The sequence below is a fragment of the Dipteris shenzhenensis genome, chromosome 5 (genome assembly GCF_047967505.1).
Source record: "Dipteris shenzhenensis isolate YYH24624 ecotype China chromosome 5, Dip_SZ_1.0, whole genome shotgun sequence".
Lineage (NCBI taxonomy): Eukaryota > Viridiplantae > Streptophyta > Polypodiopsida > Gleicheniales > Dipteridaceae > Dipteris > Dipteris shenzhenensis.
In genome coordinates, this window is record NC_141600.1 from 51466002 (window position 1) to 51493433 (window position 27432).

The 27432-nt window shown below is 46.2% G+C and overlaps 1 protein-coding gene across 5 annotated transcripts; it reads right to left on the reverse strand.

Annotated features, from left to right (window-relative positions):
- Positions 1 to 347: 347 nt before the first annotated feature.
- GLYR2 (glyoxylate reductase 2) lies at positions 348 to 27432 on the reverse strand. 5 transcript variants are annotated; one of them, XM_087374717.1, is made up of 12 exons: positions 27185 to 27432; positions 26846 to 26927; positions 26637 to 26751; positions 26462 to 26537; positions 26309 to 26364; positions 22819 to 22903; positions 18536 to 18596; positions 3022 to 3074; positions 2870 to 2940; positions 1974 to 2046; positions 1282 to 1386; positions 348 to 1147 (listed from the first exon to the last, which is right to left on the reverse strand). In XM_087374717.1, the coding sequence occupies exons 3-12, from the start codon at positions 26723 to 26725 to the stop codon at positions 998 to 1000; spliced, it is 819 nt and encodes a 272-aa protein (XP_087230843.1). In that variant the 5' UTR covers positions 26726 to 26751; positions 26846 to 26927; positions 27185 to 27432; the 3' UTR covers positions 348 to 997. The 5 variants fall into 5 exon arrangements, with proteins under 5 accessions (XP_087230843.1, XP_087230841.1, XP_087230842.1 ...); XM_087374715.1 differs by having other exon boundaries at positions 1323 to 1386; positions 26686 to 26751; positions 26846 to 26930; XM_087374716.1 differs by having other exon boundaries at positions 26846 to 26930.

Here is a 27432-nt window from a genome sequence, read left to right on the forward strand (position 1 = left end):
GAGACATCTCAACAAGATCAAGAAATGTCAAACACTTAATAACCTATAATCCCAACATCTTGCATACTGAGTTAATTGGAAACACATGTAAGTCCTAAATTTAGGTGAATACTTAAATCATCACTCATGGTTTTTTGAAAATATAATTATATTTTAATGCATGAGATGATGATAATCCCTTTCTTGTTTCGGAATGATCCCATTTCTCTGAACAAAAACATGTACAGTCCTACTGCAGCAAAGGTAATCAAGTCATAATGTTTCCCCTATGAACAACTAATGTTGCTCATACTATCCCTAAAAGCTAGTATATTGATAGTATGATATCTCCTTTTGCTATGTGGGCATTTATATTTACTAGCTATCGTTTTACGATACAATGAGATAAACATACTCCGAGACATTAACGATTCAAATGTCATTTGATTGAAGTGCCATTCCCACCTCTATAAGAGCCAATAAAAGGATATTTTAAAGCTACGTGTAGGTAGAAGCATCACAATAATAGAATTCTACCTTCCATAAACTTTTGACCTGGTTCTTAAGATGCAATGTTTTCCTCCCATTGATTGCTGGATTCTTCATGGCAAACTGGTCTTAAATCATGCAAGTGTTCTGTCCCTAACAGTTATTTCATCATAGCATTTTGACTTAAATTCAAGAACCAAAGAGTTAATGCGACTCTGGCTTCCTCTCAAAAATTTACAACCATTTTACTGGGATATCGCAGCATGCAATACTTGCTTTTGATCCAAAGATGGTTTCGTTGGCATATCATTTGTCCATGCTTAGGCCCTTGTAGAATACAGCTCCTGACTCACCTTTGATTTTTGAATTGAGTGTGAACACAGGTTTCTGACAGGGTGCTCTCTCCACATCAGCATTCACCACAGCTGTATCCATAAATGGGTGACAAAACTTGATACGGACAAATTAGCATAGCTCATTGGGGTATGTTATAGCTGGCACGAGGCTGAAAGGGAGGGCTTTAGCAGGTCTATTTTACTTTGACAGTCTCAATAACTGCCGAAAAGTCTTGATCCCCAAGACCTGTAGTCTTAGCCCGTTTGTACAATTCATTGACAGCTGCTGCAACAGGTATTGGTTGAGAAACTGACTCGGCCAGTTCTAGTGCAAGGCGTAAATCCTGTAATTCAAACCACACTTAGGGTCACTTTCCTTGTGTCATTACCTGGAAATGCTGTCTACAAGCAGACCAAGTTTCTGAAAGATAAAGAAACAAATGCTAAATCGTTGCACCAGCAATGGAGTAGCAGGTACCTTCTGCTGGTGCTTCAGAGGGAATGCCGGTGAGTAGCTACCTTTTACCATGGAAGGACCCTTCGTTGCAAACATAGGCGACCTTATTGCGCCTTGTGATATTACCTGAAAGAAAATGTCAGTATTAAGATTTATCCCCAATAATCCATGACTATAGACATCAGGCTGGTCCTCAGAAAACTTCAGAGCAAATATGTGCTCTCAATCTGAAAATCTCTTTCATTAAAGGCTCCAAATGGACCAGGTTCCAACAACAAGAGAGGAGTTAAGACTCAAGCCCTACTATGTGTCAGGTGCTGGCAGCAAAGATTAAAATGGTATTAATCCCCTTCACACATCACCTCATAAAAAACATGACAGAGTCCTTATCAAACGAGTCTATGACACACCAACCAAATTGCCAATTTGACAAGCTCACATGGAAAAATACAATGCATGTTACAATAAGCTTAAGGTTTCCAAATGTGATAGGTATAACCTCTGCCAACCCTATCAACATTCACAAGCAAACCAGCTGATACAAATATATCATGACAACCCTTCCACATTTGCATAACATGGCCCCTTCCATAGGTATAACCTCTGCCAAACCTATCAAGATTCACAAGCAAATCAGCTGATACAAATATATCACAACAACCCTTCCACATTTACATAACATCTCCCCCTTCCAACAAATCCTTTCCTGATACCTCAATTATGGTGCTTGGGTCCAGTCCAGCCTTATCTCCCAGCACAAGACCCTCAGAGAATGAAGCCATCATACTGCAGAAGAAGACAAATATACATTAAATGTTGCAGGTCAGCAAAAGAGGCAGCAGATGTCTCATAAGATTTTTGACAGACTTAACACAAGTGGGGAGGACGAAGCAGAGAATAAGGACACAATACAGTCATAAATATGTATGCACCTAACACAGTTTGTAAGTTTGGCCAGAAGATAACAGAATCCCAAGAATGCTAATGCACTGCACCACTGCATGTATTGCAAGAAGAAGAAAAGTTTACAGTCATAAATATGTATGCACCTGAACACAGTTCATAACACACCAAAGAATGCTTATTTTTCCACCCATTTTTGTAATTCTATGCAATACACCACTGCATGTACTGCAAGCAGACCAAAATCTTAACAGCATGAAACCTGGAGCAGAAAAGCACCAACGTATAATGCCAAGGCTTGTGTCTAAGGGCTGGGAATAAGGAACAATCCTAAACTTCCCACCCAGGTAAGCAAATGGTTTGGAGATTACATGCAGCAAACTGAAATTTTCCCTCTGGAAAAAAGTTCGCAAACCTTAGCTAGTCTCAGGTACAAAACATATCAGCCAAAAAGTAACTGCAGGTATGCATAGACAAGTGATATAAAACATGTAAACCAAAAACATATCTGCTGGTATACATAGATAAATGATATAAAACCTGTGGAAAATGTTCAAAACCCAGTCTCTCACACAGGAAAACTAATCAATCAAGAAAGCATAGAAGCCCATGGAGAGCCCAAACATGTACAATAAGCAGCAAACCACAAAGTATAGTCTGAATATGTACACTTCATAAAGTTTGTATGGCAGAAAATTTTACTGACCTTCCCATAACCATATTGACTATCAGTTTCATGGCTGCACCATTTCCAACATTGCCCAAGTAGAATCTTGACTGAACATCCGCTTTCTTTAGTTACAAGAAAAAAAGTACAATAAAGAATCCCCTTAATCTTCTACAAACTTGCCATCTCACCTTTCCCATTACATCCAACATGGGTGCAGCTTGCTCATACAGAGGCTTGTCTCCTACACCACCACATAGACCGAATTAGCATTCATTTCCTGGAGACTAACACTCAATGCAATACAGCAGTAGCAGGAATGCACCAATATTCCAAATGAATGTAAAAGCAAGCTCAAGTGTACCTTGAAAGCAACCAGCAATGGTGATTAAAATAAGAAGCAGCCCTCCCCACCACCCAGAGCAGTAGCAGGAATGCACCAATATTCAAATGGATAGTGAAACCAAGATCAAGTCTACCTTGAATGCAACCAGCGAATATTCCACTGGCATTATTCCACATTGGAATCAGAAAACGGCAACCATGAAAGAGAGGTTCATGATGCTTGCATGTTGGTCCTTTACTAAACAATCCAAAAGCTAATCTCTGCAAGCCATTTATTTGCTCTTCCTTCATCGAAAGGTGTTGCCCTGGTTGGGGCTTTTCCTGAAACGTGTTTCAGTGGCGAGCTGCACCCGCGTCTCCCCCCCCCCCCCACCTTCCTTCCCGGTCTGCTCATGCCATCGGGCACGTGGAGGTGCTGCACATACGTGCGAGTCCTTCTCAGCGGGGGCAAGCTGTGCTCGCGGCCCCTTGCGCTGCCATTGAGATGTGAGGTGCGCCCATCGCCATAGCTCATGGGCTGTGGCCACCACGAGCAACAGACTGTGAGGCACTAAGAGAGGGAGTGGAACAACGGAGACAGAGAGAGAGAGGGAGACACAAGAAGTGTGGGTGTGTAAAGTGTTGAGCCACACCACAAACTCATAGGTTTTATTAGGATTAGGCTTTCACCCTATGACTGTCTTAAGACAGTCATAGGTGTCAACTTTTTAAAGGGTGGCAATGTGCCTTTACCCCAACAACCTCCCACCTAAAGGCCAATGTGCCTAAAGGGGAGAAAAGAATAAAAATTACAGCAATATACAGTTACTGTATACCAGACCATAAAATAAGAATGGTCTCATCCTAATCCCATGAGGTGGCGGCAATGTGCAAACCGCTCTGTAGGCAAGCTCTTAGTGAGCAAATCTGCAGGATTATCATCAGTATGCACCTTCACAAGCTCAAGTCGCTTGTCTTCCAGTACTTCCATGATGAAATGGTATTTCACATCTATGTGCTTGGTCTTCTGATGAAAGACCGGATTCTTTGCCAACATGATAGCACTCTGACTATCACAATGCAAAACTGGCATATCTCCTGTAATGCCCAAATCTCCCACCAGCCGAGTAAGCCATATTGCTTCCTTGCAAGCCTCAGTGGCTGCAACATATTCAGCTTCAGTGGTTGACAGTGCAACGCATTTCTGCAACCGAGACACCCATGATATAGCACCTCCTGCAAATGTGAAAATATAACCGGTAGTAGACTTCCGGTTATCTGCATTCCCTGCATAGTCTGAATCTGTAAAACCATGCACCAATGCATCTTGCCTACCATAGCATATGCACAAGTCTTTGGTACCCTTGAGATACCTCAAGACGCCTTTCACTGCTTCCCAGTGCCGCTTGCCTGGATTTGCCATATACCTGCTGATGACTCCCACCGCAAAAGCAATATCCGGACGAGTGGCAACCATGGCATACATCAAAGAACCAACTGCAGATGCATACGGAACCTTGGCCATTTCAGCCTTATCATCATCTGATCTGGGGCTGTCCTTACTGCTGAGTTTTAAATGTGGAGGCAACGGGGTACTAATAGACTTCCCCCCCTCCATTTTAAACCTCTATAGTACTTTGTCAATGTACTCCTTCTGTGACAGAAACAAAAGTCCCTTGGACCTGTCACGAATAATCCGCATATCAAGAATATGGTTTGCATCACCCAAGTCTTTCATGTCAAAAGACTTATGCAGTTGCTTCTTCAAAGCACTAATCTCCTGCTGAGATTTGCTGGCAATCAGCATGTCATCCACATATAGAATGAGTAGCATCAAACTGCCATCCTTTGCCCGTTTGGTGTACAAGCAATGATCGGTTTCACACCTATGATACCCTTGGGACTGCATGAAGGCATCAAACTTCTTGTACCATTCTCTTGGCGCCTGCTTGAGTCCATACAAGCTCCTCTTGAGCTTACACACAAGCTGCTCTTTCCCTTTAACAGCATATCCCTCTGGCTGACTCATGTAGATCTCATCATGAAGATCTCCGTGAAGAAAAGCAGTCTTTACATCCATCTGACATAAATCCATGTTTTCATGAGCAACAAGAGCTAACACTGCTCTCAAAGTAGTCATCTTGACTACAGGGGAAAAGATCTCATCAAAGTCAATGCCCTTCTCCTGCTTAAATCCCTTGGCAACCAATCTGGCCTTATACCTCGGTAAAGCATTTGAATCCACTTTGACTTTGTAAACCCACTTGCATGGCAAAACCTTTCTGCCTGCAGGTAGCTGCACCAAGTCCCATGTATCATTTTGAAGTAGGGAGTCCATTTCTGACTGCATGGCTTTCTCCCACTTCCTTTTCTCTGTCCTTCCTATAGCTTCCTTGAAGCTGGAAGGCTCACCACAATCTGTCAGCATGATAAAATCAGCCACATTATTGGCTCCTGGAACAAACCTGTCAGGTGGCCGTTGTACACGGATGCTCCTCCTAACAAAATGTTCCGGATTAGGCTGCTGTCTAGCCTGTTCATCATGCATGACGGGTGGCTGTACCACCATATTTGGCTGTTCTACAGCCCCATTTGCTGGCATATCCAGTGGTGCATCATTGGCAAAATTGTCTGGCTGATTTTCAGCCTGTATACCCTCTTGAACAGGGTTATCTACAGCAGCCTGCTGCTGCATATTAATGGGCATTCTTTGCTGTCCGACATCATCATAAACAACCCACCTGTATTCCACAGGTTGCACGGGTTCTTTGTGTACACTATCCTCTTTAAAGATGACATCATTGCTGCGTATAATCTTCCGTTTGACGGGATCCCATAACCTGTACCCCATTTCACCTTCGTCACCGTAACCCATGAAGATGCATCTGAAAGACTTTGGCTCCAATTTGGTGCGCAGTTCTTTGCGTATATGAGCAAAGCACTCGCAGCCAAACACACGTAAGTGCTTATATGAAGGTGGCTTGCCAGACCACACCTCCTCTGGCACTTTCAACTCCAAAGCCTTGTTCGACGACCTATTAATTATGTGAACTGCTGTTTGCACGGCTTCTGCCCAAAAGCCATGGGGCAATGTAGCATAAGACAACATACATCGAACTTTCTCTTGAATAGTTCGATTCATCCGCTCACTCACACCATTTTGAGATGCATTATGAGGGGCTGTGAGTTCCTGTTTAATGCCCTTAGCTTCGCAAAACTGTACAAAAGCATGTGACACATACTCACCCCCATTATCGGATCTGAGGCATTTCAGCTTGCGTCCTGTCCGATTCTCAACCTGAGCGACAAACTTCTTGAAAGCATCTAAGGCATCGCTTTTATGCTTCAAGAAATAGACCCACACTTTGCGTGTGGCATCATCAATAAAAGTAATGAAATACTTTGCACCCCCTAGTGATAGCTGTGGCATCTCACACAAATCAGTGTGCACTAGATCAAGCGGTGCTCTATTTTGGGGAGTTCTCCTCTTATGAGGAGTCATAGAATGCTTGCCAAATATGCAATGATCACAAGTAGGCAAATCTGAAAAAGAAAGAGACGGCAGATAACCCAAACGTGACAGTTTTTTGCATTCCTTTAACGGACATGTGTCCCAACCGGCTATGCCACAGTGAAACCTTCGGCAGCTCGGTTATGGCAACAACATGATTACCTACACTGGAAACATAAAGAGGGTACAAGGTATCACTCTTATAACCCTCAGCCACTACAACCTGGCCATCAGTAATCACCCATTTGGAATCCCCAAATGTGGTGTGGTAACCACTGTCATCCAACAAGCCAGTGCTAATCAGATTTTTATTGATTTGCGGCACATGGCGAACACCATCAAGCATAAATATGCGTCCATCAGGGAATACTATCTGTATACTGCCAATCCCTGCAATCTGACATGCATAGTTGTTCCCAAGGTGAACAACTCCATGAGTACCTGTGTAGGAAGTAAACCACTCCCTATGAGGAGTAACATGAAAAGAAGCACCTGAATCCAAGAGCCAGGTGTGCATGTCATGGCCATCAACAACCAATGTATGTGCAATTACAGCAGAAGAGCATAAAACATCATGTCTATCACTGTCACTGTCCTCTGCTGCAACATTCACTGCATCCAAGTCATCTGCCTTGGCCTTGCCTTTGCCTTTGCTTCCACTGCCTGCATCCTTTGTCTCAGCCTTCTTGGCTTTCTGATCCCGTATAAACTTGAAGCACTTAGACTTCACATGTCCCTTCTTGCCACAGTAAAAGCATTCAATATCTTTTTTGCCACGGGACTGACTGCGGGATTTGGACTTGCCAGCAGATCTCCCCTTCTGCTGAGTCCTACCTCTTTCCTGTACCTGCAAAGCATTGGAAGACTTGCTGCCCATATTATTCTTCCTGCTCATCTCCTCCATAAGGAGAGAGCTCTGCACATCAGCATACATAAGAGTGACATTTGAATTAGACAGGGTGGTCTTGAAAGTGTCCCAACTCTCAGGGAGGGTACACAACAAGAAAGTAGCCTTGAACTCCTCATCAAGGTTCAATCCCTGTGCAATAAGCTGTGTAAAGATGGCATTGAACTCACTCAAGTGTGAGGTCATAGCTGTACCTTCCTTCGTGCGAAGATCGACAAGCTTCTTCAACCAATAAACCTTACTGGCTGAACTCTTTTGGGCATACAACTCTTCTAGCCTCTGCCATAGACCATAAGAGGTCTTTTCAGCCTGAACATTGAACACAAGAGAATCACTGAGAGTAAGCATGATAGCAGCCCTAGCGGACAAATCAAGCTCCTCCCACTCATCATCTGACATCCCAGATGGCTTGACACCCTTCACCCTTATGGGCTTAGAAATCTTCTTTAGCAGAAGTACATTCAAACACTGTTCTGCCCATAATGCATAATTGTGTGCCCCTTCCAATTTCTTTATGTTCAGAATTGAAGATTCACTTCCCCCTGATGCCATATCAGATAAGGAAAGTACCTGACTCCCTGTAAGTCAAAAAATGACTAAATAAAATTCTGATTTCTCAGAAAACCTGCTCTATCAAGAGCCAGGAGCACTCACAATAGTGCTGTTTTTTACTGTCAAAAAATCTGCAGCAAAACAGAAAATTTTCCCTCCAGTCACTGTACCTTCTGACACACTGTACCGTGCTCAAATAGGCATAAAACAGTAACTTCAGAATGCTGCAGCTGTTCCACAAGTGCTTTACAAATGCATCATCATCTACGAAGCACAAAACACTGCTGTCCTGGACACTTCTCCCACCTCAGATGAGGTATTGCACTGATTTTATATGCATAAACCACTTGTCATACACTGTTTTGTCCACTGAAAAAGGCTCCAAACACCTCAGCCTGTCACAAACCTGCAACAAAGAATGGGACAAATCAAACAATCACCCTTCTGCCAAGGGGATAAAAGGCATCTGAAGTTCTCAAACAGTAACTCAAGTGCTCACAAGCAAAATCTGGGCAAAAGCCCCTTCATTTGACACCTGTACCAAGGGGAAAAAACACCCTCAACACTGAGGTAGCATACAAAATACAGCGCTCTCCTGGCACTTTCACCTGACAATGTAATGCATAAACGGCCCTGTGTACACAGTAACAACACAGATCCCAACGTACAAGCACTGAAGAGAAAATCTTTTGAGCACTGTCAACGATGGACAGTTAGGGACCGAGTGAACTCGATGCGCCTTGGCCAAGCGTGGCTCAACTGAGATTTTCAAAGTGTCGTACACAGAATGTGACCTGCAAGAAATGTCACTGAATACACTGCGGAAACAAGACCAATGTGGGCACCCTGGCTCCACACTGCCTCAAGGCATACACTGCATACACTTCTAGGCAAAAGCCCTTTGAAATTGTCACCCAAAAACTGAGACTTGCACTCAGCAAAAGCATAAAAGCCCTCTGCAAACTCAAGGCATCTGACCTCCCCGAAACAAAATAACTGTGCAACCACCACACACTGTGGCAATAGTCACCTCAAGCACGAGGGACACGAGTGTACTTGCTGTACCTCAAACACAGTTTTAGAACTGAACAAATTCCGGGAATGAAGAGCAGAGTGCTCTCTTTTCCTTCTTCCCCAAAACAAAATTTCTGTGCCTGCTGTACCTCCTGTACCTGCGCAGGGTACCTGCTGTACCCTGTACCTGCGAGGGCACGAAATCCACAAAAAAAAATTCCGACCTATACCTCCAGTCGCAACGTCTGTACGACCACGTCTGTACGGTACGGCTGCCTGTACGACGTCCGTACAGTCAGTACGGATGGCCGTACCTGTACGATCGACGGGCTGCACGCAACCGGTGCTGCGCGCGCCTGGTAGGCTGCGGCCGCCGGTGCTGTGCGGTACGCAGCTAGCAGCAGCTAGCTGCTACTGCAGCTGTGGCTGCGTGCGCGCCTGCTGCGCGCGGCGGGTCGCGCACCTGCTGCGCCCTGGCCTAGCCACTGCTGCCCTGCTCGCGCGCCGCGTCCTGCTCGCTGTTGAGGGCACGAGGCCCGAGGGGAGAGGTAGAGTGAGGGGTAGACCGGAGAGAGGGGGAGAGGTAGAGGCTCTGATACCAGTTGTGAGGTACTAAGAGAGGGAGTGGGACAACGGAGACACAGAGAGAGAGGGAGACACAAGAAGTGTGGGTGTGTAAAGTGTTGAGCCACACCACAAACTCATAGGTTTTATTAGGATTAGGCTTTCACCCTATGACTGTCTTAAGACAGTCATAGGTGTCATAACTTTTTAAAGGGTGGCAATGTGCCTTTACCCCAACACAGACCGCCTACCAAGAGAGCCACTGAGCCCTCGAGCCCACATCAGGAACTGCGCCATCGTCCACACTTGCCATTGACCGTCAACCAGCCAGCAATGCCATCACGTTTCGAGCGGCCCTTTCTCCAACGCTTTATCCATTCACAGCCACTGAACTAGGACTGATCATAGTTGCCAGCCGAAACGGAAACGGAAGAGATGGAAACAGGAAAAACCAGGGAAACGGAGTTTTCGGGCCCCGCCGGAATGGAAACGGAAGAAACGGCAATATGGTACAATTTATGTATGAAATTTTATTTTTTATACATAATACAATTATCAATAGAGTGCAAATTATACATAATACAAGTATCTATACTTGAAACATCATGCACGCTTCTATGATTCTAAATTCCTATGATGATTGATCTGTCTAGTATCATCTATTATCCATGAATGATGCCTCAACAATCAACATGTATCATGAACTAAGTTCTAAGTTCTAACAAGTTTGAAGTTACAACAATCTCTGTTTTTTCACAAGTTCACTATTGGAAGCTCCAGCAATGCACCGACATGTTTGAAGTAGATGTTTCTTTCGTGCAATATTGGGCTCGGAGAGTGGGGATTGAGCCAGTTGTGACACTAGTTCGTCGGCACAGAGATACCGATTATTCACCCTCTAAACCCTCCGCAAAATCACTAAAATCCGGCTTCCTAGAGCGCTTGTTCACCACCGTCTCATCTCCATGAGTTTGATGGTGGAGTTGGAATGTGCATGGGCTTCATAACCGTGCCAGCAGCCAACCGCAGTACTTGATTTTACGCCACGAATTGCAGCGGGCTCTAGTAGGCACGTTAGATGATTTTCTCTTGATTTAGAAGCATATGTTCTCAGCAGCAAACGTGGCACGCCATCACCGCCTCCTCCCGGGGAGAGGCCCAGATATCTGGTCCCTAGCAGTTGGTAGGAGTGGTGGGGTTTGCATTTCAGTATCTCAAGCGCTGACACCGGAGATTTTCGTGCGAGATGAGCTAATCCCAAGCCGCGCAATCTCCTCCCGGGGAGAGGCCCAGAGATTTGGTCCCTAGCAGTTGGTAGGAGTGGTGGGGTTTGCATTTCAGTATCTTAGGCGCTAGCACCGGAGATTTTCATGCAAGGTGAGCTAATCCCAAGCCGCGCAGTTTGGATGGGCCTTTAGGTAAGATAGGCCTGGATTGGTATCCTGAACGTGTACGCACCTATTTGCAGGCAACACCGCCCGACTTTCTGGCAGCGGCTCACGGATTGCCTCCCAAAGGCGGACTCATGGATTGTTGGACAACAACCTCAAGTTCATGGAGGACAATCAGGGAAGAGCCTCTTTAGCAAAAATGCCAGCGGGGGAGGAGTACCTAGGAGAAGTTCATTTTTGCGATTAGTGGCAAGGACCCTTGGCAGGAGCTAGAGTTTACCAGACTTCCGGACAGCCTGCGCTTTTCCTTTGGCTAGAGACGGCATGATGTCCTGCTAGAGCATCTAGACAGATTCTATATTGGCAACTGTGCTCTACGCTAGGGCGGGTCCACCGGCATTATAGCAGGTACCACAATGTTGGACCACTCACCAGCATTTCTTGCAGTTCTTCATGTGGAGCAGCCCCTCCGTGGATTCCCCCAAAAGGGGGTCCGCATACCGAATGCTCTCTTACAGGAGGAGGACGTCCAACAGGGGTAGAGATCTGGAGTCAAGGTGGGCGACATGGGTGGCTGAGCGGATTCAGTAGAGTAGTCAGGAGCTACAAAGCCAGGCACTGAGACGGCGAGCTACTCTTCAGGAGCGGGAGCAGGCTTTGCGTCGGGATCTTGCATCCATTAAGAAACTCATGAAGCAGGACCTAGGGTCCTCGTGACTTCAGGACTACCTAGAGTGCGAACGTTTAGAGCTACATGACTTCGAGGTCTGCAGAGTAGAGTTTTCTTACTACTCCTCTAGGGCCAAATGGTCTTCTTCTTCTAACTTGCTCTCTCTCCTCTCTCCTTCCTTCCTTCACTCTCTCCCTTCAGGTGTACCCCCGTTTTTTTGGGGGTCTCGTGGGCATCGGGAAAGCGGACGGAGTTTTTTTTTTTGTGTTTGAGTCGGCCTTCCCCACCTCAATTGACGAATGGGCACCCATTCAGTCAATCCGTTACCGCACATACCGGCCACGAGAATCGTCACATTTTCAAAAGACGAGCTGCAGCAGTTGCAAGAGGACTTGAAGCATGAGTGCTCCATAATTCTCTTCGCACACATCTTTGGTTCACACTCCTCCAAATCATAGGCTAGAGATTGGATGCTTGTGGCGCTTCCCCAGGAGCTCGCCCCCCATCTAAGGATGTTCGTTTGTTGGGACAAGGTTTCTTTCAGGTGTGCCTAGATTCCCCAGACATCACGAGAGACTTGCTACAGGATGGGTTTCTATTTCTAGGCTACAAGAGGATCTTTTTGTTTCCCTTTCAACTGGACTTTGACCCAGTTGAAGAGGACAAGTAGGGAGTTTTTGTTTTCATCAGGTTCCCTGGTCTCCCCTCAGTTTATCACCGGCTTCTTTTAGTTATTGGCGAGAGGTTTGGTGTGGTAGTAGAGATCCCCCCTCTTCCTAGTGAGCCCTCTTCAGCTACTGAGGCGGTCAGGATGGATGGGGTACCCAGGGTTAGGGTCATTGTCCATGACTCTGATATTTCAAATGACCACATCATGCTACAGCGACCCGATGGGTCCTTCTTCCACCAAAGATTTGAGGTTGCAGGTCGGCAGGACCAGTGCAGGATTTGCAGATCCTCCAGGCACTTCGCCAGAGATTGCCCAAAGAAGAAAAAGAGGCCCAGAAAGCAACCAGCTCCTACTAGCTTACGACAAAGAGCAGGAGCAGGACCTACCGCTCCACAGACACCGCCTCAGACACGGGCTCCCCCTCCTCCTAGGGTTGCTTGAGTCCCTCCTGCACCCTGCACCACCTCTGACCCACAGTGGGTTAGGCCCTCTACTTTAGATCATTCTTCCACCGCTTCGGAGGCTACCCCCTTGGAGCCTCGGGAGACTAATGCCTTGGAGCCTAGTATTCAGAAGCCTTCTTCCACTTCACCCCAGGATTAGGCTGTACCTCCCTCAGCAGCCCAGGTTGTTGGCACCTCGTTCGCAGCACATCTTGTTCAGGACCCAAAACAGGTGCCTCCTTCCGTGGATAGAGGGAAGGGGGTCTTACATTCTCTCCTTGCTTCGATAGGAATCCTTCGGACCCCCTCCCCAGGACTAGCTCAGCGGAACTCCTTTTCCGCTCTTGAGGAGCTCTCTGACCTCCCAGATGATGATTTTGTACCTTCCACTTTCGAAGAGCCAGTTATCAGCATCCCTATTGAGAGATCTTTCTCACTCTCACCTGTGGACTTTCCTCCCCTTGGACCTCGTGTGTATGGCAGGAGGTCAGCTCCGATGGAGGGTCCTTTTTCCGCCACCAGGTTAGGTAAGATATTCCAACCCGCTTCCTCCCGTCGATGAGGATAGCCAGTTGGATTATACAGGGATTGGGCGGCATCCCTCATCGCCGTCGCAGACAGCTAAGCAGGAATCAGCTCCATCCAGGTGTGTCACGTGGTTCCTTAGACATTCTTTTCTTCAGGAACACAAACTAGATGCCAGAGATTGCTCCAAGTCAGGTAAGCTGCTTTCAGGCCGGACTTTTTGGCTTCCTGCCTTGGGAAAAAGAGGAGGTACATGCATATCAGTTTCAAATTCTATTCTCCCTCTGGTCATTGGACACCGTACCATCACCCCCTCCAGGGCCCAGTGGATTTTACTTTTGATTGACGGACGTAAGGTTGGTTTCCTCAACTTCTACGCTCCGAACAACAGAGGGGACCGTGTTCTTTCTTAGAAAGAGTTGCTCTCGTGGGCTGACATTGCAGATTCGAGGATTATTGGAGGTGACTTCAACATAGTTGAGGCACCATCCAATAAGCAAGGGGGCAGAGAAGGTGGTATTCATTCCCTCGAGAGAGCAGCTTGGGATGCCTTCTTGTTCAGGCTCAGTGGCAGAGATGTTTGGTCAGATGATGTATTTCATATTCAGTCTCAGTCACTTTTGTTTTCGTGGTCGAACCGTAGGGTGCAGATACATATCCATGCTCGGATTGACAGATTCTATGTGGATGACTGGGCTCTTGATAGAGGGGGGACAGTTTGCATTGCACTTGGTGTTTCCACCTCCGACCATTTTTCGGTAGTTTTGCCTATCTCAGAGCCCCATCTGAGAGGACACTCTCACACTATCAGGATCCTCGATGCCTTATACACAGATGAGACTCTCACAGAGGCAGTCTTGGAGATCTGGGTTTCTCACTTGCAGGGGGGGTGGCCGATCCTTCACATGTGGCCACAGCACTTGTCAGTATCAGCGACTTTTATCACTCTGTCGCTAGTGCTCGGCGAGGTGAGGTACTCAGGCGGGAGATTGGTATCTGTCGGCAGTTGGCAACCTTATAGAGGGAGAAGCAGAGACGACCTTCAGATGCTTGGATACAGAAGCGCCTTTCTGCAGCAGGGGCTCACTTGCAGACATTGCTTGATCAGAGAGAAGAGTATGCCTTTCATGCACGAGAGTCCTTTTGGATACAGATGGGAGGGAGAGTTAATAAATACTTTTTCTCTACACTTGGTCCCAAACATAGTAGAGAGAGTGTCAAGCAGCTTATTGACTCTAACGGCGTTTTGCAGTCTCATCTGGATACCGTCATGTACTTAGCGACAGATTTTTATGCCTCCCTTCTTTCTGCAGATCCTGACACACAGGCCAGAGATGTGGCTAGAGATGTAGTTTGGCAGAGTTTACCTGTGTTGGTCACACCAGAGATGATATGCTCACTTGATGCACGCTTTACCAACACAGAGTTCAGGACTGCCCTCTCCACCCTTCATAAGGGCAAGTGCCCTGGTTCCGATGGTCTTACTCCATCTTTTTTAACAGCCTTTTGGGATATGAAAGGTGATCATATTATATTACTTCAGCCCTGCAGGGCATTTGGGACTCAAGTGAGATGCCTGACTCACTGACCGAGGGACTCATACACCTTATCCCAAAAGGTGGCAACAGGAATTCTGTAACCCATTGGAGACCCATCACTCTTTTGGGCACTCTTTACAAAATCCTTGCCAAGGCGATCAGCATCCAATTGCAGCCCCTTCTTCCAGACCTCATCCATGATACTCAGACAGGCTTTGTGCATGGCAAGAGCATATTTGATAATATCTTTTCCTTTTGGGAAGCCACAGAGTGGGCTATGCAGAGCAGGCAAAGGCTGGCAGTTCTACTCTTGGACTTTGAGAGAGCCTATGGCAGAGTAGATTGGGGTTTTCTTGAGGGCACTCTTCTACGATTTGGATTTTCATATGCATGGATTAGAAGGGTGGCCTCCCTTTACAGATCAGCCCACAGCCAGGTTTTGATCGGAGGGGTAAGGGGTGACAGGTTTCACATTTCCACGTCAGTTCGTCAGGGATGCCCTTTAGCCCCCTTCCACTTTCTTTTTGTGGCAGAAGCTATAAGTATCTTCCTTAGATCTCAGGCTGATCTTTATGGGCTGAGATTGCCCTTGAGACAGGAGCAGGAGCTTCTTGACTCTGAGTTGGCTGATGACACTGCTGTTTTTATTGAGGCCTCTTCGCGGTCACTTGATTCTTTCCGGACAGCCTTGGATATCTTTTGCTCAGCTGCAGGGGCACACATTAACTAGCATAAATCCTTTGGCTTTTGGATCAGTGATGAGGACACTCCAGGCTGGGGAGTTGACATTGGCTTTTCTTGGATTCAGAGGGGTGTTCCCGTGACCTGTCAGATATTTGGGATGCCAGGTAGGATTGGGCATCTCTCCAGCACAGCAGTTTGCCCCAGTACTGGAGAGTGTAAGGAAAAAGCTCATTTTTTGGAGTTCAGCCAAACTCAACCTTGCATCTAGAGTTGTGGTAGTGAACTAGGTTCTTTTGGCCACCGCCTGGATTGTGTGTTCTTGCTAGTGCCGATCTAGGGATTGCATCACTCAGCTCATTAGACCAGTCAGGAATTTTTTATGGAGTGGACTTGATGGCACGGTAGATGTTGCAGCGAGGGTGGCCTGGAAAACCATTATTCTCCCTACATGTGAAGGGGGCCTTAATATCATTGACCCGGACTTGCAGTGCAGGGCATTGCTTTGTAAGGTGGTGGTGAGGGGACTCATGCCTGGGCAGGAACCTTGGAAGGATTTCTTTTTGGACGCATTCAGGCTTGCACACCTACCTTGGGAGATGATAGGGTGGACAGCCCTCGCTGGATTTTTACTTCCGCCCCTCTCAAATCTCCTGCCTCTCCTCTCATGACTGCCATCCTGAAAGCTTGGGGGAGTTTCAGGAACACTCTTCGAAGGGTTCCACCCTCTACCCTCAAAGAGATTGATAGGCAGCCGATCATTTGGAACGATAGTATACTTGATGAGCATGGCAGACCACTGGGCACTTCCCATTACATGCAGTGGTCTAGATGGGAGAGAGGCCCCGCCTACATAGTAGGCACTTGGAAGGCATTTATCAAGCTACCTGAGGATCAGAGACTACAGTCTGAGAGTCACCTCAAAGGGATAGCACGCACGATTCAGCAGATAGATGCAGCCATCCCGATGGAATGGACAGTTGAGATGCCTATTACTTCCACTACTTGGATGGGAGCTTTTCCGAGGACAGCAGTTCCTCTACAGCTGATCGCTCTTCGCAGTCTCGGAGAAGATGCACTGGTCTTTGACGTTGGGGATGGAGGTATACTCTCTAGATCCACGGATGATATTCTTCTGGAGGTTGCCTTTCAGCCTGTCAGGATTGCTGGTTTTGTGGACCATGGAGCAGGCTTGCAGTGGTACTTAGACCCCAACCCTCTACTCTTGGCCCTGGGGGTCTGGAGATTGTGGTTATATGGAGGTGCACCTATCAGGTGCTTGCAGTGGGACCCACGAGAGTGGGAGTGGATAGATCATGGGCACCGAGAGGGGGGGATTCCCTTCTTTCGTTTCACGGTTGGTAATGCCAGGAGATTTCAGCTGAGCAGTAGGGGTTGGATTCCTTCCAGAGCCCCCCATTGGGACAGCTTCTTCATCACCGCAAATTTGCATAGGAAGTTCTGGAGGAGGCTTTGGAAATCCCTCAGGATTAGAAAGATCACTCTTTCCTTTTGGCTTTCTAATCATGGAGGGATTGCAGTGAACCTGTGGAGATCACGATTTGGGGCTTATCCCACGTGCCCTCGCTGTCATTCTGCAGAGAGTCAGTGCGACATTGCCTTTGGGACTACAGTCAGGCGAGGACTGTTTGGAAAGGGGTTGCTTGGATACTCAGCATTTTTCATACTTTTCCTTTCTTCATGACTTGGGGCTCGGTCGCATGGTTATCCCTTACTGGGCCCCAGGTGTTTTATGAGGGTGAGCCATCTTCTTGGGCACTCTCGGTCCGCTGGCAGGTGATAGAACCCTGCTCTCTTAGGGATGTACCACTTACTCCCTTCACAGCTTCTCATGCTTCAGTGGACACCTCTCTTGGGAGATTTTGGCTAGCATTTCCTCTTGGCACATTTGGAGAGCCAGATGTACAGAGGCCTTGGATGGCACCCAGATACACCCATCACAGGTGTTCACGGGTATTTGGACTGACATGGTTCACACTTTGATAGCCATATGGGCTAGCATGCAAGGCCCTTCATAGGCAGCCTCTTCTAGGAGGATTGCATTTCTTCGAGTTTGGAGGGGTTCTGCCTTTTTCTCGAAGGTTTCTACCGGATTGAGATGGCACTATTAGCCCCAATCCTTTCTTTTTGGCTCAAGCTTTTCATGCATTGCATGGTGTATCTCGTATGGAGCTTGCTCTAACGGTTTTCTTTAATACTTATTACTTAATAGAAGTCTCTTTTTGCAAAAAAAAAAAAACCAAAACCAATTCATCTGATCTCTAGTGTGGACGAGACCTAGAATCCCCAAAGAAGGAAGGATCTGCAAATTCAGCCCAAGAGGGGAGGTAGAATATGAGCAGCATGTACTTCAAAGGTGAAGAGCCTACGCACACATCAGAGAAGGTTATGGGGACGGCAGCGATAATTTAAAAGATCTGCTGGAGCACCAGCCAAAAAGCTAGGAAGCTACTTAAAAGATGTTTTGGAACAACGCACCAAGGTACTACGGCTAGCACATAGGCTAGCCCAACAAGTACCCAGTACATAGCAAAGTTTGTAATATTTTCTTTCATTGGATGCAAGGGATCACTATTGGGTAATAGTGATCGCCAATCCAAGAGATCCTGGAGGGTCTCACTTGGACTTTAATAGAATCATATATCATATCATGCGTGTGTGTGTGTGTGTGTGTGTGTGTGTGTGTGTGTGTGTTTTCACCCCAAAAAAAAAAGTGTGTGCACGCGTAACTTCAAAAGAGTTTTTGATGAAACTGTTGGAGAAGAATTACCATAACAATGCAATGAGCACCACAATCATTGCAAGCACCAGCATCATTCCGAAGTCATGGGATATCTTCAAAAATATTGATTGACAAGTACACCAAAAATTTGCTAGATGTTGAAAGGCCTTACCAGCTGTCAGAAAAATCAGAGTTCCATCTTCCGCGGGCTTCTTTGATCCGGACACAGGTGCCTGTTCAGAGGACCATGAAGAGTTACTTATGCATAGACAGACGACTCAAAAAAGGACTTGCTGAAATATGGAGCATACAGTCAGCTGAAACATATCTAGGCTCCTGAAATAAGAATCTTTTCAATATATAGCCTTTCACTAGATTGTTACTAAATAGCGTGGGTATCTGTAAAATTGGCAAGCAAAGTAAAGATACATAAGTTTTTTGAAACAAACCCAAAATCACAAGCTGTAATAAAAATTATGAGCGTCATGATGTCATGCATGTTTCTTGAGTGCATAATATGTCATATACACTCAGAATATAACTAGAAGTTTCGAGGAGCTTAAAGTTTTCCAAAAACTACATGGCAGCAATCAACATGAGAGGAAAGGATCGTGGGGAGAAATGATACAATTTGTTAAAGAACTATCCAAGAAAGGTGGAGAGCAAAAAGTCATTCATGATTTCTCTATCAAAGCAACTGCACAATGCCATGATGGAAGAGGATGTGGAGAGTGGGTTGAAAAACCTAACAAATGGTAAGGCCCCAGACACCCAAGGTTTGGTTGCTGAAATGCTAAAACGGGGTGGGAAAAAGACAAAGAATGCTTACCTTGATCATGAATAAGGCCTTAGAGGAGGCTTTTCTACCAGAATGGCAACTAAGCAGGATTGTACCAATCCACAAGGGAGGGGACAGCAAGACGGCAAAAAAATACAAGCCCATCATGGTGAGAAGGCTGATGGCCAAGTTATACGGAACCATTCTTGAACAAAATATCAGCAAATGGGCAGAGGCACAAGGGGTTAGGGCACCATCACAGGCAGGTCTCGTCTCAAGCACTCCAGGTGGATCATCTGGTCACCATAACAGCAGCAACTGAGGGAGCAAAGAATAGGAAAAAGGATATCTATTGCTACTTTGTAGACTTTAAGAAAGCATTCAACACAGTACCACATAAAAAACTATGGGGAGACTAGAAAAGCTTCAAGTCCCTCTAGAACTCAAAGAAGCTACATACAGACTTTACGAGAAGAGACTAGCTGAATTAGCACAGCCACTTGTAGATGGATCCAGTTCCAAGGAAAAGATCATCATAAGCGGCAATATAGGGGTCAAGCAGGGATGTCCCTTGCCGCCAACTTTCTTTGGTCTCTTCACAGATGAGCTGGAAGATAGGATGACAAAAAACAGCAAAGAAGTCCACGTTGCTGGTTATGCATTTATTGCTCATTTTTTGCGAATGATGTGGTCTTTTTGCAAAAGACAAGAGTGACATGCAAGCACACTTGGATGCATTGAGTAATTTCTGCAAATATTCAAAAATGCAGGTCAACATAGTGAAAATCAAAGTAATGGTGATTGGGTCTCGAAATAAGCAGATAAATTTCACATTCGAAGGAGAGACTTTGGAAACAGTCACTTCATACAAATACATATACCTAGGACTGGTTTTACAGACAATTACAAATAGAATTAATGTGTGGAACAAAGAAGTTTGCGGGGCTTTAAGGCACTGTGCATCTTCCAAAGTAAATGCAGGAAGGCACATTTGTGGAATTGGGAGATGAGAAAAATTTTATATACTATGCTTGTGCAAACAGTGGTTCTCTATGGATGCCCAACCCAGGCTCTCCACAGCATATTGAAAAAGAATAGAAACAGTGCACAAACGCTCTATCATAGGAGTAAAGGCACAGACACCATATCCCATGTTACTAGCTAAAACAGATATGATACCACTGGAGGGCGAAGCACTATGCCAATATCTGGGGTACCTCAACAAGATTAAGAAGATGGATGCACACCGGATACCACACAAAGCAATGGAGGCCACTAAGACCACGGGCTAGTACAAAGATGGGGAGGAATGAATGGAGCTATGGGGAATAAAGGCTGCTGATATACCAGAAGGCTTGGTTGAAATCAGGTACATAGTAACACAAAAAATGCTACAGAAGATATGGCATGACCTAGGAACAAAAATGCAGTTTTACAAATGAGAAATTAACCTGATGGACAGCTATGCAATGCAGAAATATTTAGGGGAGGACATTTCAATACTTAAAAGACATTTAATCTACATATTCTAGAAGTTGAGGAGGGCAGATCTATGTGACCCAGGCAGGATTCCAAGAGAGCAAGGGTTATGCAGACACAAGATGAGCAGCACGTGCTCTTGAAATGTCGAGCACATGCACACATCAGGGAGAATCATGGAGACAGTCAAAATAATCTGAAGAATCTATTGCAAGCACTGCAGCAAAGTTCTCGGATTAGCACATAAAATAGCTCAGCAAATACTCACAATATAGAAAGATTTGTGAGAAATTTTTCAAATGCATGTAATTGACCACTATTTAGTTTAATAGGGGTCACCAGTCCCATAGATCCTGAAGGGTCTCAAAAGGACTTTAATACAATCATATCATATCATCTCTCTCTCTCTCTCTCTCTCTCTCTCTCTCTCTCTCAAGATTGGTACAAAGAGGAGGACACATCTCGTGAAATATTGACAAAGATCAAAGCAAGCTTGCCCAACATTGAATGGGTGGATGATGATGAGCAGGATGATGACGACTCCAGGCCAACTTCTATTATGCACCATGAAGGTCATGCAATCCTTACACTAAAGTCAAAAGATATGCAGATCAAGCTTCTTCGACAATCTTACAAGCTGAAGGGTACCAAAGTATGGACAGCAGAAGAGCTTACACAGGCTCAATTCAAGAACAAGGCAACTGAATTAGCTAAAGTCAAGGCTAATTTGTTTAAAGTCAACTGAAAATGGGCAGTTTACCGTGAAGGCGTAGCCCTAATCAAAGAGTTTAAATCAAAACCAAAAGACTCTCAGTCTTAAACTGATGTATGGCTGTTTACTCTTTCAGACTATTATGTAGGCACTCTAAAATAATGAGGGTTGCTTTTTGCACTCCTTGGGATCTGCCATGCGCTCTCCCTAAAGCAAATGTACTAGAGGGTTTCTTGCTGTCCCATAGACCTTTTGGTCTCCAGTGGCAGCCCTTGTTGGGGGCCTAACATGTCAGAGATAGAATGGACACGGGTGGAGCGCTTGCAGATCCTCATGCTCTAACGGATGATCCAGGGGAAACCGTCTGTACCACATCCATCATTCAGGCCGAGTTTGGTGCTTCTCCACTCCAGCTAGATGCAACCTTTCAGACCATCACATATCTGCACCGGTTAGATCATATGGGGACTGCACATCGGGGAGACAGAGGCTGCCATGGTTGGCTCTCGATTCCTCCATGAGGTTGGCAGCATATAGAGACGAGCGATGCTGGTATGCACAGACTCACAGATGGTTTGTGAGACTAGGGTTCCACATCGATAGGATACCTTCTTTTCAATACAGTTTAGATGCCCCTCCGGTACTCCCACCCACCATCCCGATTGGGCCACATACCAACCACGTCATTCGAGAGGATCTCCTGCAGCTACACACCTTTAGAACCTGGTTGGAGCTGAGGGAGCTTCCAATGAAGCTGAGTTTCTACAAAGATTACTGTCTTCACATTTCGGAGGAGGGATTCATCACACCACCGAGGTACACTGAGCTTCATATGCCTCACTCACTACGGATTTTCTTTTCATTGTTACATCCAGATGTATTTGATTATGTATGATCAGACTTAGGATTCAGCAAGGGTGATGATGCTCGTTTCAGTAGCTCCACCCTTACTGTGATTTGTATCAGGTTTTCTTTCAGTCTCATAGACCCATCGGTCTTCCGAAGACTCTAATAAAATTTCTTTCTTTCTTTCTTTCTCTCTCTCTCTCCCTCTCCACACACACACGCAAACACACACAATTCAATGCATCCACACAAAAAAAAGATCAGAGTCCTCTCATTTTGTGCACAAGTGACCTGTTTTTAAGGTTCATAGAAATGCTTTTCCCAGAATCATTTCTAGATGCTTCTACAATTGAAACATTTTCTAGTTACCCTGTACCAGAGCAAAGAAAGTCATACACCTAGATTTGAGGTATTTTTCGTAGCCATATAGAACAAGAACAGTTCAGCTTCGTCACTGCAACTAGATCCTTCTAAAGATAATGTATATGGGTCGGCTTTTGAAAAGCTTATTAAATAGTATGCTTACACAGAAGGCTGAAGCATTATGTAATTTAATGAAAGATTGTGAAATTTGTTAATACCTCCTTGCAAACAAGGTCAAACAATAGAGATCAAGTGATCTCATGATAGAAACACCTACCTCTAAAAAGAGAGCACCAGTGGCTTTCACTTTATCATTGATAGATTTTGAAGTTATCCCATCAACAGTTGACACATCTACATACCTGCATTCAATACACCATATGAGAGTATGTAATACACACTGTGCCTTTAGATTACAAAGTCCAAGAGAGTCTTACATACTACCATACTTGACACCTCTGAGCACAATCACTGGGAATTCCCACAAACGAAATGTACAACCTAAGTCTCCTTTTCAGTAATCCTACTTGCCAGTTCACTACATCGCCACTATACACTAGCACTTCCAAGCACACTTCGAAGTCCCACATAAGAGACTGCTCCTATTTACTCCTTAAGCAGACTGGCAGCTATCCATGGGGTTGCTTTATGGGCACCAGACCTCCATTTTGCCCAAGACTGGGGCAAGGTTGAGCTCAGAGGTTTAAAAGCAACACGCATTGACTCCGACAAAAGATGCAATGAAACCGTAGTTGAAATTTGGTCAGATGTGTGTGTGCATGCATAGGTGCGTGTGTATGTGGGAAAGGGTGGGAAGAGAGAGAGAGAGAGAGAGAGATGTATTAACGTCCGCGGAAGGTTTCGTGGGCCTATGGGACAAGGTACAAAGTACACCAAAAAGGATGATCTCATACAACCCTCAGTGGGCTGGAGCAAAGGGCGCGCTAAGGCCCTTGCTGAGAGCATAAACTGATGAACTCATAACTCTACAGAGCTCAATAGCTCGAGTAAAATCAGGTGTAGCCCAGAGACTAGCAGCCAACTAAGAGTAGAAGTATGCTGAGAGCTGAGACTCAAGCTCAAAAGCCCCGTGGTCTCCCATCTGTGAGCAGCGAAAATGTCTCGGATCAGCGTCTCATGTTGTGGTGGCAGAGGGGGACGTGGTCTCCTCGATCTCTAAACCTGCTGGGCTAAGTTCAAGGTGACCCCTCATCTCGGACGGTTTCCCCTGAGGAAAGCTGTGACAGGGCAGACCTCAATAGAGTGTGCTCTGGTCACTTTCCGTGCTACATGTGGGCTCTGCATCCCCCTCTTCATCTTCAAGTGTCCTATTTACTATGAGATCCGAGGGCGTTTCTACTACCTCTTCAGAGATAGGTATGGGATTTTGTCATGATTCCTCTCCTATTTAGACCAGAGATGCTTGGCAGGCTTCATTCATGAGGTGGTCATGCACCGTGAGAGGATACCTCGATCACGGAGACAGGAGCAGACTTCTTCCTTGATAGATCCCTCTCAGAGCTCTATCATGGAGTTCTTCCTACCAGATCACATGGACCCCCACGAGACAAGGCCTCGACATGATCGTGACCCAGGGCCAATGACTCAATAGCTCAGATAGAGAGTTGATCAGCAGATTACACTTGGGGATATCCCCTCCCTGTTTAGAGTCGGAGCCCAGCCGACAAGGGTTACTGTAGCCCTTGTTAGGCACAAAGCTATGACCATGAGACATCACAAGGCCGCACCCGTGAGCGGCCGACAGCACTCTATTGCCGATTTCATGCCCCCATTGCCTCATCCACCTTGATGTTCTGATGATGATGATGATGATGAGATTGATATGTAGTCGACCACTAACATGACTATGTTGTACTTAGTACTTACTACCAGGATTTCATAGTCTCATAGACCCATCGGTAGAATCCACCAAAACAATATATTTTCGTCCAAAGCTATGGACACAATACAAACCATAGATCCAGAGTCCCACCCAATGTGGTCCTCTGATCTTACCACAAGTTTCTTCTACTATCTGCCGGATACCTCTAGATCTCTGAGCCCGTGTGCTCCATCTCCAGCATATGTACACTCTCTGTCCAGATCTCAGCACCTTGCTGCACTTGTAGACAACCTAGGGTTCAGCCCTGTGTAGAGCCAAGTCTGCAGCACCTTTGCTCTTCCTTTGCCTCCTAGATGTAGGCCCAAGGAAGGGGCTCCGGCTGCTCCTGCTCTTGCTGATCTGCTGGATGTGATATGAGGCCCCAAAGGGGCCCTTTTATAGGGCAGATGCCCCCACAAAACCCACCGACCAGCAGCCTGCTGGCCGACTTTTCTGGCCCTCCAACCGACACAGCAGCCCTGTTTTATGGGGCTGTGTGCTGGCCGACCAGGTTGGCCACCCGACCAGCCAGCCTCAGCCCTATTTAAGGGCAGGGGACTGCCCCTTTGCAGCCCTCTTGCTGGCCTGGTTTGCTCCAACCAGCCCTACCAGCTCCATCTAGTGGCTGACTTGGTTCCTGCTGCCCCCACCGTGTCTGCGCCATGTCTGCCAGCTCCATCAGCCCGTACAGTTGCTGTGAGGTGCTGCCCATGTGGCAGTCCCCCTCCCTCTCTCTTCTCTAGGCATATCCTGCCCTAGGTTTCCCTCCACCATGCTCTCCTCATTTGGGGCTTACAAATGGGGAGGTGACCTTTCCAACATAACATGTAAAGGAGTAACATCCGGCTGTAGCACATTTCTGTATAGATGCCAAAAGGCTCTAGTGAATACGATTGTAGATGAAGGCTGAAGCCTTCCTGTGAGGATTCAGTGAAGAAAGGCTGACCATTGCTTTTATCCTCTCACTTACGTGCTGCGAAGGGGTTGCTTGTTGACTTCGCTTGAAGAGCTGCAGAGGCTGGAAGCTGATCATGAAGAATGAGGGGACTAGCTGCCTTTTATAGGCTCATCCATCCTGGAAGTGACTTGACTAGGAACAGGGCTGACTGTCAGCTGTCCTGGTAGAACTACTGATGTCATCCAACTCTGCTGATTCAGCTATATGGCTCAAAGAAGTTCAGATGTTCTTCGATACAAGTGTGTGGTAATGCCCTTTGGAGTAACAAGAGCACCAGACACATTCAAGAAGATGATGTGGGTCTTCAAGAACCTCATAGGCAAGAGTGTTTTTGTTTTTCTTCATGACATTATGATCTTTTCGAAGAATCCCACTCAGCATCAAAGTCATCTCCTATTCATCCTCCAGCTTCATAAGGACAACCAGCTTTACATCAAGGCGAAAAAGTCTAGCTGCCAGAGAAGGTTTGTGAAGCAGACGAACCCCACGAGCTATGCACACATTTTGGAGTCTATAAAGGATTTTTAAAAGCCTGATCAATTTTGGCAGGGTCACAATACTTTGCACCAGGCGTGCATTACCTTAAAACTTCCAGCACACTATCATGGGCTGATGTAGATCACAAAGACAACCATACTGCAATGCTATCCTTAATCTTCAGAAATGGAGGGAGTACTAAAACCTACAAGCCAAAAGGCTTGAAATGCCATCCCTCTACGTATTCAAATATCATCCGTCCACTAAGTGCATGTTCAAGGGGAGCCAGTGGGAGCCGCATCATTCGTAGAGACAAGGCTACATTTTTTAGCTTAATAATCAACATAACAAAGTCAAGCAATGGCTATTCTGCAAAAGATGCTTCGAACAAGTACTCGACAGGCAAGACTTCCAGAATTGTGCCTGCTCACTACAAAAGGTGGATTTTACCCTTTACCGGGGCCCAAACCGTGTACCACCCCAAACTTTCCCGTAGCTACTTCCACCTGTGAAAAAAAAGCAACAAAAGGTTTCGTCATTCCTGCAAAAGGCATCCGTGTGTAAGGAAGTATAGCGAAAGAATCGGAAGGTAAGGTACGGGACCGCAGCAACCGGATCGGCGAGCATAGCGAACGTGATATCGCACTGGGACGCGACTTCGGACGGCGACGTACCGCGGCTGCCAGTGTTGAAGACCACGTTAGAGCGTCCAAATTACCCATAAATAATTTCCTAGCTAGTAAATCTTCTGAACGCATTTCCTCTCAACTGGCCTAACATTGTGCTCGATGGAATTTCAAACGTCTTGGGCTGTAGTTCCACTTTACTTTGCTCCTCGCTCGACCAGTAGCTCACACTTGCTGGCATTCCTATTCCAAACGGTCACATCAAACCTACACAGGACAACGGATGTCATTTACATTGAGACAATGGCGCCTCAATATCGCCCGACCTGGTGAGAGTACAGCGCGACGGGAATTACTATACCCGGCCTTTATGAGATTATTCGCCATAGCCGAGCCCATGATTCCAAGCCCCAAGAATCCGATAGAAGGCTTGCCTTTCTCTTCTGCTGCAAGGGACGAAAATACGATGAGCCAGTGAATGTTCCCTTCGGGGACACGGATTCCTAACGCAGCCAGCCACTGAAGTACTACCACAGAGAGTGCAGAAGCATTCGATGCCCAAAATCAATAGCCAAAAGCTGAAAATTGAACGTCGATGCAAGATTGTTTGTAATCTATGAGCTAGAGATTGGCGTTTCTGGTCGACATGGGAGAGAATGATGGAGACTGAGAAAAGCGATGGCGGAAAAGGGGAACGGACCATGTTGCGGGGAGGAGGAGCAACGAGCGAGGTGGAGATGGGAGGGGAAGGAATGGCGAGAGAGGGGGGGAAGAAGGCAGCGAGAAGAAGAGAGGAAGGAGAAGGAGGAGAAGGAGAGGTGCTGCGCCATAGCCACTTTGCTCATTTCAGACTCACAATTCAACATTATTAAGCTCCTTTTTCTCTTCTTCTTCTTCTTCTTCTTCTACTACTACTCCTTGCTCACTCGCCACCCCCACTCCTCTCCT

Coding starts and splice junctions, on each gene's coding strand:
- GLYR2 (XM_087374712.1), bottom strand. CDS start 27,350: ATGTTGAATTGTGAGTCTGAAATGAGCAAAGTGGCTATGGCGCAGCAC. Junction 26,538..26,685: donor CTGGTCGAGCGAGGAGCAAA/GTAAAGTGGAAC, acceptor CAACACTGGCAG/CCGCGGTACGTCGCCGTCCG. Junction 3,075..18,535: donor TCTGATTTTTCTGACAGCTG/GTAAGGCCTTTC, acceptor GTGGTGGTGTAG/GAGACAAGCCTCTGTATGAG.